Here is a 21,304-nt window from a genome sequence, read left to right on the forward strand (position 1 = left end):
AACATAATCATAGAATATGATTATATACAAATAAAAATATATATATATCTTCTATGTGTGTTGTGTATATACAGAGAGATCCATGTATGTATATATATGTGTGTATATACTTATATATATATATCTAGAAGAGAGAGATAACATAGAGAAGATTATATTTATGGTATAGTTTCATATAGGTACATGAATGTATATGAATACATATGGTATATATGTGAATACACAAATGCACACATATAATGAACATATGTATATTGTTTTGTTTTGCTCGGTTTTGAACTTACATAAAATGGTATCCAGCTACAAAGTCTTCAATTTGTTTTTATTCAAGCAAAATTATACTTACAAGGTTCACCTATTGTTCAACTGTCATTTACTCAAATTCACTACTGTGTAATATTCCACTGTGTAAAAATCTACAAATTATTTAATGACAATAGCTACTATTATCAGTTGAGTTTTTCTTTTTTGAGAAAGAGAGGGCATGCGTGTGTGCAAGGAGGGTGGAAGGGGTAGAAGGAGAGAGAGAGAATCTTAAGCAGGCTCCATGCCCAACACAGAGCCCAACATATGGCTCAATCTCACCACCCTGAGATCATGACCTGAGCCAAAATCAAAAGTCTGACACGTAACTGGCTGAGCCCCCCAGGTACCCCTGCTATTTCTGTTTTTGATTTTTGCTTAGGGTGTGCTGCTTTCAAAAACTATTGTGAACGTTTTTGCACAGGTTTCCAAGTATACTCGTGAAAGAAATTTTCTTCTGAGGAGTAATAATTACGTTTCCATTGGGAAGATGAGTATCTGATACTGCCAGAACTTGCCAATTCACTTTATGCAGTCATATGTATTGATCATATTTACCCTTTATAAATTTTTTTGAATATTTTCAGAGATAGAGTGATCTTTTTTCTTTGGTTAGCATTTGCCTTGTATAACTTCATCTATTCTTACCTTTTTGTTACTAAGGCCCAACTTAATTACATTAAATCAAAGGATATATTCTGAATGATACTGTTTTTCTGAAATCTGTTTCTTTTTGGTTTAATACCTGTCAATTTTTCTAAGTATTTTATATCTGCTTGAAAAGCATGTGAATTCTCTAAATTGCTGGATACACAATTGATATATTTTTATTAAATCAAGTATAATTTGCTGTCCTAATGTTTTATGTTTTGATTTTTTTTTTTTTTTCTGGGATGCTTGGGTGCCTCAGCAGTTGAGCATCTGCCTTTGGCTCAGGTCATGAACCCGGGGTCCTGCGACTGAGTCCCCGCATCAGGGTCCCTAAAGGGAGCCTGCTTCTCCCTCTGCCTGTATCTCTGCCTCTCTCTGTGTGTCTCTCATGAATAAACAAAAAATCTTAGAAAATTTTTTTCTGTTCAACCTTTAATAAGAAAATTTTCTTAAAATCTATTACTATGAATGTGGTTTGTCATATTTTCCATGTAGTTGTCAATTTTTGTTTATAGATAGACTTGTTTACATTGAATATATATATTTAGAATTATTATATCTCCCTCAAGAAGTGAACCTCTTATTATGTATTGAATTTTCCCTCCTATGCTTTTTGTCTTAAAATCTAAATTATATGAGATTAATAATGCTATCTCAATATTCCTTTGGTTTATATTGCCTATAACTCAAGTCTACTTTTTTGTTACAAACTCTCTATAGCCTTATAGTTAGAGTGTGTATCCTATAAACAGCTCAGAGTTGAATTTTCTTTTTTAGTAAGTCAGATAATACCTTTTAAATGGAAAGTTTAATCCATCCAGGTTCATTCAGATTTTTGATAGTCTTTTTTTTTTTAAGCATCTTACTTTTAAAATTTTACCTATTTATAAATTTTCCCATGTATCCTCCCTTGCTGTTTTTTTTTTTTTTTTTAGAAAAATAGAATATTATTTTGTTGTTCCATTCTTCTCTGGAGCTTCAGAAGTTACGTACCCATTTCTATTCTTTCACCGGTTATCCTTAAAAGTTTTGTATGTATAGCAAAGCCTCACTTACTAACTCCAAACAATTTAAGGGCATTAAAGCAACTTATTTCTAATCATTTTCCCTACAAACATTCATAATTGTGTTACCCAAGACCTTACTTAGTCTGTCTCTTTTTAAATGTATAAATAAGGCAGGCTACGGTTGTTAAGATTTATACCCACAGTTCCCTGGTTTTTGCCTCTATGAAAATAACTGCTTTTTCTTAGAAGATGATTTTCATAAGTAGGCAATTCTAGGTTGACTATTTTTGTAGGGTTTTTTCCTTCCAAACTTTGAAGAATCTCTCCCTCTTCGGTTTCCATTATTGCTGATAAAATTCTGCTGTCAACCTAATTCATATTTTCTAAGTAGCTAGTATGTTATTTATCTCTAGGGGCTCTAAAAGAACCTCTCTGGCATTTTCATTTTTACTACAATGTGTCTATGACTGAATTTATTTGCATATATCCCTGTTCAGTATAAGCTATGCTTTTTTGTATCTGTGTACTTATGTCTTTCACCTTTCAGTTCTGGAAATCTTCTGCCATTATCTCCTCAAATACTATTTGCCCAACCTCCATTCTCTATATTCTTTTCTTCTGGGACTCCAATTAGATGAAGGTTAAAACAGCTTATTACATTTCTATAACTTACTATTTTTGATACTTTCCATTTCCTTCCCCTCTTTTAAATATTCTGGCTAATGTCTTCAGATTTAACTTCTAGTTAACTCATTTGCCTTCTATTATTTGCAAATCTGTTATTGAACCTATCCATGTTTTAAGTTTCAATAAGTGCATTTTCTTTTTTTTAAGATTTTATTTATTCATGAGAGACACGGAGAGAGAGGCAGAGACACAGGCAGAGGGAGAAGCAGGCTCCCTCTGGGGAGCCTGATGTGGGACTTCATCCCAGGACCCCGGGATCATGACCAGAGCCAAAAGTGGATGCTCAACCACTGAGCCACCCAGGTGTCAGCCTTTGGCTCAGGTTGGGATCCTGGAGTCCCAGGATCAAGTCCCACATTGGGCTCCCCGCATGAATAAGTAAGTAAAATATTAAAAAAAAAAAAACAAAACTCCCATTTGTTTCTTTTTTTGAACATTTCTAGTCATTTACAGTCTCATGTAGTTTGATCAATTTGTAAATCTGATTTTCATTTCTTTAAACATTTATTATTTTTTATAACCGAATAGTTATATTTATAGAACTTTTTTAGAACTGAGAAATATGTTTTTTATAACTTAAAATTTTCCTGAGTATCTAGAGCCACGATTTGCATCTCCTACTGATTTCCCATAGAATGGCTTATATCCCCATCTGTATGGTGAATTTTTGTAATCATGAGCTCACATAAGGTTTACATTATGCCACAGATACCATGGAGTTGTAAAAATTGGGAGTATTTCATATAGACAAACTTCTGTTTACTTCTAACAGGAGTCAAAGGAGCCTCTGGATGTGGAATCACTTTTTGGCCTTCAAGGTGCCAGCTTAAAGTAAAACTCAGATTCAGCAATCTCCCTCTGTCAGTGACGTCAGGCTTAGTCTCTTGACAGACCACAGAGCAATATTGGGATTTGCCTCAGCACCCCTCACACTCCATGTGTGCTGTTCACTTCTCCCTTGTCTGGGTTTAGTCCACTATTGGTGAAGGGAAGATGAGAGAAGCCTCAGCAATTTCTTTAATTCATGGAAGTCTAGCATGGCATCAAAAAGTATGTTTTATCTATTATAATTGTTTTGTAAAGAGACAGTGTTCCTACTTACTCCAGAAACCTAAGTTATAGCACAGAAAATTTTGATGAGGAGAATAGTAGACAGTCAATTAGAGAATGGGTACACTGTTTAATTAAATAATAAATAATAAAAAAAAAAAAGAATAAACCTGATTCTTCTTGAAAACGTCCACTAAGTGGAATCCACACCAAGGTTTTCACTCATAACTCTCAATCAATTCTCCTGCTTCTCAGCTGTAGTATTTTTTATAGTTACCTGATTTCACATATTTTATAGATCTTAGCTTCTACTACCTTTATAATACACCATAAGGCTTATATAGAAAACACTCAAAAGCCTAGAATATTCCCTAATTATAACACAATTATGGAGAAAGCTTCCTAACATGAATAATATGTAAACATAAATTTAACCAGAAAAAAAAAAAAAATTTAACCAGAAAAATATTCTTGTGATATGGTAAACCTGTCCTCTTAAGATTATCTTCAAAATGTAGCATGTAGGGAAAATGCTTCAATAGCAGAACAAGTTTTCAGCATCCATAAGGCTATCCAGGACCACACAAATTACAGCAGGTTTTTAAAATAGTGCAGGAGTGAGGTGCCTAGTGGCTCAGTTAGTTAAGTGTCTGCTTTCAGCTCAGGTTATGATCCCAGGGTCCTGGGATATACACCTGCATTGGGCTCCTTGCTCAGTGGGGAGTCTGCTTCTCCTTATCCCTCTGCCCCTCCCCACTGCTTGTGCTGTCAAATATATAAATAAAATCTTTTTAAAAAAGTAAATGCCGGAGTATTTTCATGCCCTAGGAACAAGTACTGCTCAGTTTTCTCATCAAAAAAAAAAAAAAAAAAAAACGCTAAAAGGTTGACTTAAATTCAAAATGCATAGACAATTGTCATTTGGCATGGAGTCCTGAATCTTCAGAAGGGTTTCATGACCATATAATAGTCTGAGATTAAACTGTAACTTACCATGGAGATCTTGGATTATCCTTAACGACTGCAAAGTCAAAAACTCACAGGCATTTCATTTACTTAAAGATCTACTCACTGAGCACTTATTAGCCATTCTGGCACTGTGCTAAATTGTGTAGATACATCAATGAACAAGACAAGACTAGTCTCTTCCCTCTAGAGCTTATTTTCATTGCTATTAGCTAAACTCTGAGATTATCCAGTAATATTTTCATTCATACTTTGATTTCTTGGGTGGCTTTTTTGCTGTTGTCTAACTAAAGGGTTTAGAAACTGTTTTTCCAGACATGTTTTCAAGCAATGGTCTCAGCTTCCTCAAAAAAGCCACTCATGCAAGTGATCTGGTATCCAGATGTATCAGTGTGTGTGTGTGGTGTGGTGTAGCTAAGTTCCTCACGATTAAGGGAAGCCTCCTCTTTCTTTTTTTTTTTTTAAGCCTCCTCTTTCAAAAACAGAGAGGATTACCTAATTTTTATACCACCTAACAAATGTATATGCACACTAGTAAAGCACAAGAGGAAGCTAATGTCTGCTAGCCCAGAAATAAATTAACATGCAGCTAACATCAGAGGAGCCAGAAACACTCACTACAAGTGTGAACACATTTGATTGCAGGACTGTGTCTTTCCTAGGGCTGACCTTATAAATTAAACAGTGTAAATCTCAAGGAAGTGTTTTCTGAACATTTAGATTCACTGTGAACATTAGGATGCCCTTCAAATTAACATCTAACATTATTAGCCTATTGTTGGACATGAACTGCTTCATTATTGGTGGCTGACAAAACCCACACGCTCACACTAATGCACAACTTCCAAAAAAAAAAAAAAATGGGACGAACTGTTTAAAATCCTGGGATGGGGAAATTAAAATTACTAGATTTTTAAACTAGGATATTGATTCTACCTAGGGAAGAAACATTTTAAAAAGTTAATAAACTCTTCCCTTTGATGCTTAGGGGCACAATAACAAGAAAGCACGCACTAGACACTAAGTGATACCTGAATGTGCTGTATGACCAGGATTTTGCTACACTAACTCCTACTCATGCTACCCCACCTCAGTTTAAGTGCTCCATCCTCAGGGAGGGATGTCCTCATCTACCATTTTGAGCTATGTGGTCATTCTATTCAAACTCAGTGGTCTCTACTTTATCTGCTATTCATACTCATAATGATCTGTTAATGACTTCCCTAATGAACTCTAAGTTCTGTGTGGGCACGGACTACATTTGCCTTGTTTTCTCCTTTCCCATCAATACCTGGCACAGTGTGTATTTCTGGAGTTAATTCATTAAGGAATGGACCCATAAATGAAATGAAAAGATGTATCCTAAACCCATCTTTAGAAAATATGGAAGATTCACTGGGAAAAGTAACACTTTTAAAGAGAATAGGGTGAAAGTGGGGGAAAAAAAAAAAAAAAACCAAGAATGTATCCATGTATCCCGTATCTCTGTTGATGGATCTGAAATAACTGAAGTGGCTTTACCCGATCAGAGGAGTAGGCATAGAGAAATCCAAAGTCACACATTTTACAGAATTCTCACCTTCAGAATACTGTTTCTTTGAGAAACAAGGATGTCACTCAATTTTTTTAAAAGCTGGAAGAATGACCTGTCTCATTTTAAAAGAAAAACGAGCAATGTGTTCTCGAACTGATGGTTCCCAGTTGGAATAGAGAAGAGAACACATTCTAATGGCACCTTTCATTTGGGAGCAGCTCCATCAAAAATTATGGGATGTGGAGTCACTCAGCAAGGACAAATAAATGAATTGTGCTAAACGAGTAAATTCATCAGCATTACCGTTATCACCACAAATTGTAAAATACACTCAGCAAACAGTTTAAAACAGGTATGAAGCATAAGAGTAAATGGTCTGAAACAAGTGACCAAATTAAAATCTGTGGTTACCACATCTATAAATACATAATCTGCAGTTTCATGAATGATCTTTTATGTTTACATGTCTTGAAACTTCCCCCAAAAGTCACTGCAATCATTTCCAGTGATTCTTGGATCAGCCCTCTGGATTCTTTCTATCACTTTCTTGGTGATCCCCCCGCACTGTGGCTCACCTGTAGTGTCGGGAAATCTCTTCTTCCACCTGGGTTATGAAATCACATTTGGTACACGAGTGTTCTTTGCTTTCCTTGACAGCTGGCTGCCCATCCGATCCTTGCAGATGATTGGCCTCCTGTTTGACATCCGATGCTTGGGACTCATGAGCGCTCTCATAGTGAAAGATGAGCACGTCTACATCAGGAGTGGAGAACGAGCACTGGTGGCACTGGTGTTTGACTCTCGAGCTTCCGGCTGCCCCCGGAGACAAGTGCAAAAGCAAGAGTGCACAGTGGGAACAATTACTTTTTCTACAAGCAAATGGATAAGTAATTTCTCCAAGGTGCTTTTCTGGGCTGCAAAGGCCTCTGGGACAGAATGGACAGTGTTTAATGGTACATTTATGAATGTTATGGAGCTGCTGATAGTGACGGAGAAGCGGCCCCACTACAATTACATCAGGGCCATGGCTTTTGGAGTATCTAAAGTCACAGAACTGACAATTATAGCTCGTTACCATATTATCCTCTGCTCCCTTGCTGGAGAAGTCCTTCTTTTTAGCCCCACTAGAGCCCTTGTCTCCCTTGGTCATTGGCTCCCCTTCTGCACTTTTGGCTAGATCATTCTGATTAATGACAGAGCCCCTGGAAAGCTTATCATTCAATTCTGGATTAAGGCCGCCTGACTGCGCTCCTCCGTGCTGTTTGCCATAATGTTCTAGCAGTTTAAGTGAGCTAGATGACTCACAGCTGAAACTACAAAATTTACACCAGTAGTAACTGGTGGCCTCTGTACCATTTTGTCTCGAGGAATCAAGGGGCTTGATGGGCACCGAGTAGCCAACAGGAGTGTCATCTCCCGTCTTGACTGTGATCTTGTCCTGCCACTTTCCCAAGTCTCCAGAATCACTGGATCGAAGTGCAGGGATGGATTTGTTAGAGTTTTTCTCTGAAGGTTTTGCACCCTCAGAGGAGGGGAGAGAAGCTTTTATTTTGTTCGGGTGCGTCTGAAGAAAATGTTGTTCTAGTTCAGTTGAGGAGTTGCCCATGTAAGTGAAATTGCAGAATTTACAGCGGAAGTACTTGGTGTTTCCCTGGCAATCTGGTGTTTTCCGTCCAATGCCAATGAATGTTCCACCTGAAGTGACCTGGTATAGAAGAGATGGATGTTACTTGAAAGGTATCATTAATTTAGTGCTTTCTGTAGGAGGGAGGAGGGGACATTGCCAAGTATTCCACATCAAAAAATACAATAGTACTTCTGCTTATTATGAAATCACTTGAATAATCAGAGCCAAAGAAATGCACTCTTCATTTCTCAACAGCTACTCTTTGAGAGGCTCATTATGCTAAACATTTTTGGCCAAAGTAACAGAAAAAGGTAAGTAATAAGAGTACTAGAACTAATTCAATGGATTTCATAAAAAAAATTTTTTTTAAAAAAGCCAAGAAAACAATTTTTAAGTAAGTAGGTTTTACTACTGTCTCCTTCAAACCACATGCTTGCAGAAGCATCCAAATCACAGGGGATTTCTTCTCATGAAGTTTGGGGTTGCTGTCAAAACCAGAGGCAGTTGCTTAGAGATTACTCAATGCAGACGTTCTCCAAGGAAATCCTCCGCTCAGTTCCTATAGCAATGAGGCTTTGGGCAAAGATGAGGTCTCCCTTTTGGGTAAAATAAAAGTGCTAAAATAAGCACTACAAAATGCCTTAAAATTATAGCCCAGGCAGGTACTATATTAGACCAAAAATGAAATGAATGCAGTGGACTTGAAGTCCTGGTAAAGAAGATCTAATGTAAAGAGTTTACAATGTTTCTCAATCTAGGCTAAAGCAAAAGAAGAAAATTTTCCAGGGCCTCATTTGATGAAGGCGCTGTCTCAGTGGGTCATGGGCATGTGCAAAGGCCAAAATAAAATAATCCCACCACTTTCTATCCAAAATTTTAGAACTCTACAGTATTAGGCCAATGAAACCATTCAAAAGTCACTTTATATAAAATTCTTTCTCCTTTCTCAGTGTGCACTGCAATGGGGAGCTTAATTAAGCACCACCGAGTAGCCAAAATTCCTGGTTTAAAACAGAGTTTTTGATACAAATGCTCCAAAAAGGGAGAGACTTCCTCTTCCAACTATCAGAGAATTTCTGAATTTTTCTAGCTACCAGATGTAATAGATTAAACACGTGACATAATCATGTTCTGCCTTCTTCAACAGCTGCTCAAAAATGACATGTGTGATCACTGCTCATATCCAAATCACTCCATGAGAAAAGTCTCAAGCATCTCAAAATCATTTAAGAGGCTTTACTTAATATGCAAATAATATTCCTTTAGCGCACTGAGAAACACGCTTGTTCCTCTGTTATCAGGACTAGGAATGCAGTCCATGCTACCACTTCAAGAGAGGTTGTAAGCTTGATCAAAAGCCTTAACCTGTCTGGCCAAGAGCTGACTCAGCTGAGGCAACCTTTACATTTGTTTCCAGTATTACAGTTCCAGGAAATGTGCATGAACATAGAGAAACAGCTCAACACTTATTGTAGATTCAGATAATAATTTACAAATGTCTCCCACAGCCTTTAATCAAAGGATGACAACGTTTCACTTTTGGTGATGTCTACATCCACCACGGCAAACACAAAGACTTCATCTGTCCACAGCAGAGCATCATCTAACCAGAAGGGGAAGAATGGGGCACCCTCCCAGCCAGCAGCCTGACCCTCAGCTGTGTGAGAGATGTCAAAGCCAGACTGTATAAGGATATTGCCTATTCGCCCTTCTAACCTAGCACTTCAGTGACTAGAACAACTAAAATTGGCCCTGAGATGTAACAATATTGTAAAATTCCTCCATCCATTTCCCAATTCACTAGAGGTGTTTTCGAAACCAAAACAGGTCATTCAAATGGGATTCCATCAACTCTGGTACTTTGTTTTGGAACTTCAACTTGAATCAAAAGGAGCAAATTCAGAAGTATCCCATCCCTCTCCAATGTGAGCAAAAAACCAGTATGCAAAAATGTTCTTGCTTTAGCTACTACATTGCTTCAGAGCTGTTGATATTCCTAATATAAAATGTTTTTTAACTTCTGCTTGTAGAACAGGGATTCCTGAGAAACCACAACACATCGTCACTGTTTCCTTGATTTTGCAATCTCCAAGCCACACAGTCCATGTCTACACTAAAGGGGCTGAATGAGGACCACTTATAGGCCTAAGGAATCCCTAAACATGATTTTGAAGCGAATCAAAATAATTAAGCGTCATAGCATCCCTTTCAGTATCTGACAAAAACTTTAAAGTCAAAAAATCCTACTGACTACTATCAGGTGAAGAGACCAAGAAAGAAAAGTAAACAAATAAAAACTAAACAAAAACTGCCAGGATAGAGTATTGGTTTAGGATTAACTAAGTTACTATGAAAACTGCATTAAATCTTTTAAGATGGTGGTATTTGTGTGTCTACAAGTTGTATTTTTTACCCAGGAAAAACCAGCCAGCTCCATTATTTAAGATTATTACTTAAGATGCTCTTTGAAAGGGATGCCTGGGTGGCTGGGCGGTTGACTGTCTGCCTTTGGCTCAGGTCATGACTGGGGACCTGGGATCAAGTCCAGCATCAGGCTCCCCACAGGGAGTCTGCTTCTCCCTCTGCCTGTGTCTCTGTCTCTCTGTCTCTCTCTCTGTCTCTCATGAATAAATAAATAAAATCTTAAAGAAAAAAAAAAGATGCTCTTTCAAAAACCACCCAAGAAAGCAAACAAGAACACAAGGATCTCATTTAATGACAAGAACAATAATATTGACACTTCTGTAGGTTATCTACTTGCCTCCTTGGTAAACAGCAGAACTCTTAATTAGTTTTTCTATCACTTAAAGCTAGTATAACCAGCTTAAAGCTAGTTTTATTACCTAAAGCTGGTATAGCCATTATAAAAATATATAAAAAATTATTAAAAGCCAACTTTGGGAAACATTGTTACTTAGGGTTTTATTCCTTTCCTCTTTCAAAACATTTAAAGGTTACCCTTGTGGCCAATTTACTGTCCTTGTAAGAGATGTACACTTCAGTCATGTTGAAATAAACATGCGTATCATTTAAATGCAATTCTAAAATAAAACATTATTATTTTAGAAGACCATACCTAAGACTAGTGACTATATTCATTGTATTTTCATTACCCATAAATGTTAACTTTAAACAATTCTTTCCTAGGTTAAATAAAAATACACAGCAAACCATTATACCAAATAAGTGTTTGCAGCAACAGTTTCTTGAATCTTAGAGTCAGGAAATAGCACTTACATGTTCAGAAAGAGAATTATTTCAAACTTTTGAAATGGTTGAACCCATCAATGAATAGAAAAAAACCTTACCATTCCCTAGCTATAACTATACTAAAAAAGAGATTATAAACAGAATAAAGAATCTAAGTTTCAATCTTTTTTCTTTTGCGAACCAGAATTACAATTATAACCTGCTAATCCAACAGTTCCCTTGACATGGATATCCATATTTTAAAAATTCTTATTAAACTGTAAATTCTATTTGGATCCAAAATTACACCTATTCATTCATCTAATCAGTAGCTATTGAGTATTTATGCCAATCTCTGGAATAGATACTGGAATACAGCAGTGCATAAGCTACACCACATCCCTGCCTTTAAATTACTTACATTTGAAGATCAAGATTTGTAGATAATATCCTTTATTCATTTGTATTAATCTTTACTTGGATTTGTTTGCTCCCAAGGGAAATTCCAGAAGTTAAAGTCTGTGCAAAGACACATTGTTTAACCCACTGGCACCTCAATTTCCTCATCTTTATGGATATAAATAACCATGCCATCTTACAGGATTATTGTGAGGATCAAGGGAGAGAATGTAGCTGAAACTGATTTGTAAACTCAAGATCAGTGCTGTCCAACAGAACTCTCTGATATGATGGAAATGTTCCATGGTCCACCCCATTCAACATGGTAGCCCCATTCAACATGGTAGCCCACATGGGGCTCCTTGATATAGGGCTAGTGCAACTGAGGAACTGATTTAAGTTAATTTTTATTGATTTTTTCATTAATTTAATTTGAATTACCTGAAATTTAAATAGCCCCATGGAGCTAGTGAATGCCATGTTAGCCAGCATATTCTAATAACCATATGATTCATAAGAATGGGATTATTATTTAATAAAATGAACTATCTAATTTAATTTCTCCTGCTAATGGGATGAAAAGGCTAAATAGGGGGAACATGGTGAAGTCATTCATTGACAAACCCATAAATTTGTCACTCTTGGGTTCTTAGCTGTAAATGTACAGGTTCGATTCTGCTGTTACTAAGCTAATGCTTCTGTTTAACTTCCTTCTTGGAATGAAGAATGATATTTTATTTATCTGTGGAAGTAAGCAGGGGCTCAATACACGTGGGTTGAATGAAGTCACTATGGGAGATGTGAGCACAGATGAAAATTTCCCACCAAGGTCCCTGACCTACCTGGGTAAAAACGAAACTGTAATTCATACCTCTCTTATTAATTCAACCAGACATATTTGGGCTTCTTCAAAAAAAAAAAAAAGACTGAACAAAACACATCTTTCACTCAAAAATATGACTATGGAGCCATTTGTTTGTGAATTATAGTTATACAGAAACACCCAACTTGCCTATTAACAGCATGAAAAAGAGCAGATTTTAAGCTTTTTTTTTTTTTTTTTTTTTTTTACCTTTTGAAGACTATGATGGCTTTTTATTCCATTTGAAACTTAGTTTTAAAAACTATTCCTTCCTGGGATGTCTGGGTGGCTCAACGGTTAAGTGTCTGCCTTTGGCTTAGGTCATGATCCTGGGGTCCTGGGATTGAGTCCCGCACTGGGCTTCCCATAGGAAGCCTGCTTCTCCTTCTGCCTGTGTCTCTGCCTCTCTCTGTGTGTCTCTCATGAATAAATAAATAAAGTCTTAAAAAAGTATATTCCTTCCATGTGGTATGTTTCATGGCCTTTGTTTTCTAATTTATTTACGTACATCTCTTCACAAAAATGTTTCACTGCAGAAGTTAAAAATATCAAAAGGCTGGCTTTTTGCAAGGTCTTTAACCTTAATTCATTAATTTCCTTCTAATAATACGGAACAAAAACTGGTAAGAGTAATATCTAAAAGAATAGGTCAAAGGAAAAGATTTTTTGAAGCCTCAGAACTCTTGAAATGACACTTCAGGACATGTACTTATTGTCAGGGGAACAAAAAGGGTTGTTTGAACTAAACACAAACTCTTCCTCAGATGTGGTTCATTTTCAAGTACTATAATTGATAGCAACAGAGACAATTAGGAGGGTACTAATTTAAGGGGACTTGAGGTTATGGGCTGATAGTCAAAAAAGTAAAACCTTCACTTAATAAAAAGCTAAGTTGCTAAAAATCACTGCTCAAATAACTGAAGTTACAAATAGCTTGAAGAAATCTGTCAGGGCCGATCTTGGCTGAAAATAACTATAGTCAGAATGAATGTGCTAATCCACATAGGGCACGTTTCTGCATTGTAAAGTACTTCAAAACACAGTGCAGAATACAGAGCGTGCCGTGGTGATGGACCTTTGGTGGAGATTAACTGTTTAAACATTTCAATAACAAATCTAATTAGATGGTGATCTCCTTAGTCCCATGCTATCACAGCCTACTCCTGGCATTCCTGGTGTCACTGCAATAACTCCCATCAACACCCTTTTCCAAATAGGTAACAAATTCCAAATATTTTTTGAATTATAAGAGCTAATTTGGGGGGGGGAACCAAAGCCTAAATTGGCATAAGAGGCAATTTTAAGGGTAAAATAGTACATATTTTAAATTATGCATAATTTTTATTATCAGCTTTTGGATTACAGCCATCAACTGTCAACCCCAACTGACGTTCTCAATTTACTCAGTAGAATACTGAACTAAGTCTCTACAGTTATTTGGTATTTGGGTTGACAGAAGACCAATAAATCTTAGTAAGTCTCAAGAATTTGGAAAAAAAAAAAAAGTGTTTTGCAGGGGGGCACCTGGGTGGCCCAGCGTTTGAGCATCTGCCTTTGGCTCAGGTCATGATCCCCGGGATTGAGTCCTACATCGGGTTCTCTGCGTGGAGCCTGCTTCTCCCTCTGCCTGTGTCTCTGCCTCTCCCTCTCTGTGTGTCTCTTATGAATAAATAAATAAAATCTTTAAAAAAAATGTTTTGTGGGGGAAAATGCAAAACAAAACAGCAAATGCAATTAACCCAAGTGGATTACAAAGCTGAATTATCCACAGAACTCCTCTCCTGCATCTCACCCACTCTGCCACTGGCTCATAATGGAGATAGGTAAGAACTGAATGTTTGTTCTAGAGACTGTCTTAAATGGGAAAACAAGAGCATGGAATCACTGTGGAACATCCTTTCTCTAGGGAAGAGTGCTTTGCTGCATGCCTACTATGTGCCAAACACAGATGATGCACATAGAAGTGATGGGAGTCCAATACCCTGACACGTCTGTGGTCTGATGCAGAAAGCTCACAAGTAAACAGATAACAACGGTAAAGTGTATGTTTCTGCTGAAAGAGGTACCAAGTGGCAGGACAACACAGGGGAAGAGAACCTAAGCAACACTGACAGGCCAGCCAAGGCCTTCAGAAGGAGGCAATAACCAAGCTGTGAACCCATGAGGTGGCATCTGAGCAGAGCCTCAAAGGCAATGATATGGACAGGCTTTTCAGGTGCAGGCCGCAGAGTGAGTAAAGCACAAATGACAGTGAAACAGCTGCTCTGGGAACATGTGAAGGGAGACAGAGGTGAGAGAGAATTTGGAAAAGTGATGTCATACTGGAGTGAGAGAGTGCTATTTAATTATACAAGTGTAACTTAAAGGATAGACATTTTGTAGAAAGTAGACCTATCCTTCCTACAAAATGTAGGATGGTGGCTCCAGAAGCAGAATTTTAAAAAGTTAAATAAAGGAAGGAAGGGAAGGAGGACAAGAGGGAGGAGGAGAGGGGGAAGAGGAGGAAGGTGGGAGAAAAGAAAGGAAAAGGGGGGGTGGAAGAAGGCAGCGGGGGTGGAGGCAATAGCAGAAGAGAAAGGAAAAGGAGAGAACAGAAGGGATCAGAAAGAGAAAAGTAGTAACTAAAGAAACCACGAAGAATTTGCTAAGTAAACATGAAGGGTGGGGGTGGTAAAAGCATAAAGCAGGGAAGGCTGGAGCAAACCACTCAACTTGGGGGGGGGGGAGATATGCACATCCGAAAGAAATGCAGGGTAACAGGGCACTTCCAGCCCCACCGACTTGGAGATGGCAGCACAGAACAAAGGAGAGTGGGGGGACATGAAGGAAAGAGCTAACAACTTTAGCTTCATGCATGTTGACTTTGAGGTGCCAGTGGAACATAAGGTGGAGCCACTTATCGGCTGGAAAAACAGGTCTTTGAACAAACCACTGTTTATTACAGGATCCCCAAATATGTTACTGGACTCATGAAAGAATTCAGGTGCTCTTTAGTCTGACATCAGTGGGTCATCTAAGTCCCTCTGCAGCCCATCCCTCATTTCCAGAATCCAGGAAGACCACACAGCTCCGAGCTTCCTCAGGGTATGCAGGACATGTAAATGGGACACTCGAAAGGCATTCTGGTGTCTTCTCTGCCTCATGTCCACTCCTGTACTGACTCACAGGCAAAGAATAAAATTTTAATTACAAAGCCATGGAGAACATAAATGCGAGCCGGATGCATCTACTTAATATTTAACCTTCACAGGAAAGCCAACCCTTGGATTGTGCCTAATCAACAGAAGAGAAGAGAACTCTCTGGCCATACATTAAATCATAAATTCCTTCAACAAAGGCCTCCAATTGAGGGGAATATGCACAAAATCAAATACATGGATAAACGGTGGCTTCATTTGGAGGATGCAATAAAGCACTGCATCCTTAATTGATTAAATCAAAATCCGGCCCTTCCCCATTCTATCAGGACTAGTTACTGTAGCAAAAGTATCAGCGAAAATGAATCACAGTAATAATAAAAAGACAAATCAGCAAAATTAATTTTCTTTTCAATGATTTCAATTAATGAGTGCAAATAAGGCAGCATTAACAGCACAGACTGAATGAGAGACAATCTCAGAGAAATCACTGAGGTTCTCAAATTCAATGTGATTCACAGAGTATGCCTCAAAGAGCCCTCGTGCACAGAACTGTACCTCCTCCCTTACATGCACTTGGCCCATCTTCCATTGCCTTTGTAGTTGAAGTAAACTCAGGCTTGTATTTGGGAAGGTCATATATCATAGTGGTTGTGAAGACTGGTTAGGATACGCAGCACATGCAGGTTAGGATACACAGTACATGCAAACAAGATACTCTAAAGGCATTCTGGTGTCTCCTCTGCCTCACACCCATTTTACTCGCAGGTAAACATCCCACTTACCCCCCATCCTTTACACAACTCTGTGACCTTGAACAGGTTACTTTATTTCCTCTATGCTTGCTTCCTCATTAAAAAAAAAAATAGACGTAATAGTGATGTCTATTTTAAGAGTTTTTATGAAGATAATTAATACATGTAAAGAGTTTAGATCTACACATGCACGTAGGAAATCCTTAATAAAGGTTAGCTATTGCCAGAAGTGAATCCAAAACAGGAAGAAAACCCCAAAAGATACAAACAATTTTGATTATACAAGATGAAAAAAGTATGGATCAAATTACAAGTAATACAGAAAAAGAAATTTCACATTTGGCTTCCAATTTAAATAAAGCAAGGTCTCTTCTGATATTCCAAAAATGCCCAACACTTACTTCAAACTTTAAAACTATACAATGAAGAAATCAAGAGGTCTGTGGTCTAATGATTCTCAGAAACAGACTCCATGAAGGAAATCAGAAAATGAAAGGGAACTACTCCCTCCAAACTCTCCAGGGGTTAGGCACTACTTATAAATCCATGTTTCCAACAGCTGCATGTATGCTGTAATTACAATGACCCAAGAAACAAAACGCACTGACTAATCTGCCGACTTGATATGGTTAGCAGAGCAGGCCATTTGAGGATGATTTTTTTAACTTTTTACAACATTTTTATTAAGAGTTAAGTAATGCTAAATTTGATTAGATGCACTAATGACCATGATTTCTTCTTCTAAACACCCTGCCTAGAGAGAGATACTGATATTCAAGAAAGTAATATGTGTTCTTTAATGACAGCAAATAAGCCAAAAATCAGAGAGACACTGACAGTTATCACACTGACCCTCATACAACAACACCAAATGGAGATTTAACCAACATGAAGGCAGTGAAGATGGTCCAACTACTCTACTCCACCGGGTGGCTTACAGTGTCAGCTCAGTCATCTCCATGATGAAAATGACCTGGGAAATGCCAGCACTTTACTTTGCTTGATGGCCTTAGGGTGAGCATATGTTTTATTTTGCACACTTTATTACCTGTTAAAGAGACACAGACCTGAGAACAAGTATGGCTTCATATGACAAACATTCTGTTCTCTACAGACAGTCTGAAGTGATTAAAGTCTCATTCACCAGTTGTTCTGAAGTGCGATTGTTCTCAACTCAGAAAAACAAAGAAACAGAACCTGCTAAGATCTACAACTTCCCTCCTACTCCAGATCAAAGGAAACTCCAAGGCAAAAAATAAATATTTGGAAGTAAAATTCAGGAAAAGTCAAAATAAACCAAAACGAGATTAATGTTATCTGTTTTTTTTTTTTTTTTGTTTTTTGTTTTTTGTTTTTTTTTCCAGACCAAGCTGTTAACCCCCTGTTCAAATGAATGTACTGGCATATGTTAAGTATCTATAAATCTCATAGAGTTAAATATGTTGAAAATACAAATACAAAGGATGACTTCCTATCTCTAAAATCTGTTCTTCCTGCTTCTAACATGACATATTGTGCAACTCTGATAAAAATATTTATAGAACAGAAATGTAGTGCTCCTAGCTCAAACACAAGACAATAACTGGTAAGTTAATAGTAAGATTTTTCTACTAATCTTAGAATTTCATTAAAGGCCAAAATAAATTTAGTAGCTGGAATCCCATAGCTATTGGGAGTCCTGAATAATGCCAAATAATAGAAAAGGTATATTAAAATGGAACAGCAACATGGACATCATGAGCATTTATAAACTTGTGATAGGTTAAACACTTTCCCGTGGGAAGCACATTTTGACAGGACTCTGACTTTTATAACCTGATCTAAGGGCTAAGAGCTCCCCCATAAAGATGACGCAAATGCCCTAATGCACAGCACATTAAGCCCTAATGAAACAGCGAAGTCGGTGTTTAACAACTAGGCCTCCATTCAGCAATGGTTTAAATATAAGCATAATAAAGCAGATTAAAAAGAAAGAAGCTGTAATTACTTTTTGAAGAACTCAATCTCTTGTCCTATTATTGGTCTATAGGTGAGCCTCAAAGTCTGAATACTGGCAATAAAAATTACATGAAGGGCTTACCAATCATGTCACATCCATTATTTTGAAAAATGTAAATGCAACAATTGATAAAACACACAGGTAACATGTAAAAATTGAGAAACTAACACCGGGTTGAGTCAAATAGGTCTGAGCTAGCCATTTTATCTTTTCTTGTTTTTCTTGCTAAATAACTGGCATCCCTTCTGATTTCAGGGCTGGGCATACTTCCTCAAGGTATGGGGCCTGGGGGTGGGGAGAATTTGAATTCAACAGGCAGGGAACACTGGTCTGGTTTTATAATGCTCCCTTTAAAGTGACATCCATTATCCAACTAGGGCTCTATCTAACTCGGCAGTATAAAGAAACATTATTATTTGACACTATTTTTTTGGAAATATGTAATTCCTTGACTTTCTTATTTGTAATAAAATTTACATGGAAGTGAATATTGTCATTGCAAGTATGTCTAAACTTCCAATTATTCCCAAATACAAGTCAAATAACCTGGACTTGGAACTAGAAATCTTAACATTTGTTTAAATTATCTCTTTGTCCCAACTGTATATCTCATGTTTGCAACCAAGTCAGTTCATATTATTTGAAACCATCCATGTCGAACCAAAATATAGATCAAAGCCATGGAGTTCTTAAGTCCTCTCCTTCTGGCTTCTGTTCCTTTTTTCTTGGCCTAAAATGTCATAAATCTATCATTAACCACCAACTGTCCTGAATGGTTTAAAAAAAAAAAAAAAGCCAGTTTAATTGAAAAAGATTAATGAATTGGTCATCTATTACTTCAATTAGTTTAAATTACATACTTATATAAACAATTCCTGAAATTGGATGATTATTGGTCTGTGATACTGATATTTACCAACATCTTTTTTATCAGAATACACACAGCTATTAACTTCCTACAAATTTCCAACAGAACCGCATTAAAGAAATTCTACAGTCAGCATTTTATCCTGCACAGCCTTTAGCCCCCACACAGTGCAAGAGCCAAGGAAAGAAAGCTCTCCAACGACAATGCAGCACACAAACACGTGTGGGAGAAAAAGGGGAATTTCAGATGTGCTTTTTATTCAGCTTATGCATATAGGGAAGCCGTTCACTATTTATTTCAGCATAAAAATATTAATAAGTCATTTATCTTCAGACATGTTTCTGCATCAACATCTGGCCTCTGTGCAAAATACTTAAGATCAGCGTTTGGCCTAAAAGTATATTTAGGGTTCTCTTCCTCATTTGAAGAAAGTTAACACTCGTTAGACTTGTTTCTAAGTCCAATTGTTTCTTTGAAACCATCATCTGCTTTTTCCACAGATTGCTTTTTTCTATTTTTAGCCTTATTATTTCTCTGAAAAAAAAAAAAATTGATCTTAACAAGATTATCTTCCTGCCTGCTATTTCCTACCACTTTCTGTCTTCTTTACTGGAGCACTTGGTAGATAGCATAGTCTAGGATCAGCTGTTTTATTTCTCCTTCTATTAGTTCAAACTCAGAGAGCTCACACATCTGTTTTATTTCTAAAATCACTGCCCAGGAGAAGTGTCCAGCTCATTCTACCCAAACATAAACTTTACTATAAATAACTAAGAACCTAACAAATAACTGTTTGGGGGGAAATGGAAGTGTGTTTAAAACTCTGAATTCTTCCAAACCCTAGGCCTTAGTAATCTCGATTTTAGAGCCTTCCTGACAGCGCAGATCAGCTTCCCTCAGAAGTTGTCCCCAGAGTGAACAAACTGAAACGCCTGCCGGAAATCCAGGTATTAACATCATATTACTTGCTAATTATAAAACACCATTTCACATACTGACATTACTCACTTCTAACCCTTTTATCTAAAACACGTATTTGCTTTCCAATCATGATTTGACAGCAGAGTGTATCTGACATAAGACAGTGAAATGATCTTTAATAAGACAGCAGTTCAAAGCATGCAGCTTTCATGCATAATAACTATGTTGGTTTAATTTGCTGCTCCACAGAAATAATTCTATTTGTGGAAATTCACAAAGTAAGATGGAATTTTTAAGAGCGCTCTACAAAGATGAAACTGGCTTTTTAAGAGTTCTTTCTATCTCCCTTAATGTGATAAGATTGCTGTTCTGACATTTTTAAAGGCTTGGAAATTTCTCCTCTGATTCTTTTTACAAGTACTGCAAAATATGTTCACTACCTGTTATTTATAATTCCTTTGCCTGCCTTTCTTAATTGGCACCAGGTCAATAGAGAGGTCTAGAGCAAACGTGCTAGAGCTATTGAGTTGATAAAAATGACAGATATTTTAAGGGATTTAGGAGGTCAAATAAGTATGATGTAATTTCATTAGTTCTCTGGTACTTCTTCTAATCATTCCTAAAGAAGGTTAATATTACACCTAATATGTTTTGAAATCCCCTGGCCGAATAATACAATAAAAACCTACAGACTGTAACAGAAACTAACACACTTTCCCAAGCTGACCATGAGTTTTGACTATGCTAAAATTGCTAAAATGAAACGAATACATTACTTTAGAGTCAGTTCTGCATTTCATTCTATTTGAAATGGTAGGGTTTTTTTTTTTTCATTTCACATATGCCATAAACTAAAGACAGAAGAGTAGATCAAAAAGGTATGCCACTTTTAATAAAAGCAGAAATCTAAATTACTGCTAAATGCTTTCATAAATTACTATTTTCCTTAAATGCAGAAAAGAATGCTTTATTGGCCCGCCCAAGGTCATCCTGGTGTCCCGAGTACTTACAATCACATTGACTTCTTTATAATCAACGTAAACTTTTATTTCCAAGTTTTCATCTGCAATTATATTGCTTTTTCTGGAGTATATCTCTGCAACTGTCAATATGACCCAAATCTAGTCCAATTTGATGTCAGGCTGAGTATAAAATCAAATCCTAATGCCAGACATTAGGAAAGATCCCCACTGAAGGAAAGACGATAGCAAAGATTTCTAAGCTAAAACTGGAACAAAGCATAAACTCCTATCATGTGGAACCATAGAGATCAGTGCCATTTTTGGAAGACTGGGAAAACATCAAATTACCATGAAATATTTCCAGAAATATGAAGCCTAGCTAATCCC

The 21,304-nt window shown here is 37.1% G+C and overlaps 1 protein-coding gene across 10 annotated transcripts in view; it reads right to left on the reverse strand.

Annotated features, from left to right (window-relative positions):
* TRPS1 (transcriptional repressor GATA binding 1) overlaps nt 1-21,304 on the reverse strand; it is a 257,131-nt gene that overhangs the window by 185,067 nt on the left and 50,760 nt on the right. For all 10 annotated transcript variants that reach the window (XM_077847017.1, XM_077847019.1, XM_077847023.1 and 7 more), the window contains one exon: nt 6,774-7,903. In XM_077847017.1, the coding sequence (XP_077703143.1) occupies nt 6,774-7,903 (1,130 nt within the window). The remainder of the gene's footprint in view (nt 1-6,773; nt 7,904-21,304) is intronic.

The sequence above is a fragment of the Canis aureus genome, chromosome 14 (assembly GCF_053574225.1).
Source record: "Canis aureus isolate CA01 chromosome 14, VMU_Caureus_v.1.0, whole genome shotgun sequence".
Taxonomy (NCBI): domain Eukaryota; kingdom Metazoa; phylum Chordata; class Mammalia; order Carnivora; family Canidae; genus Canis; species Canis aureus.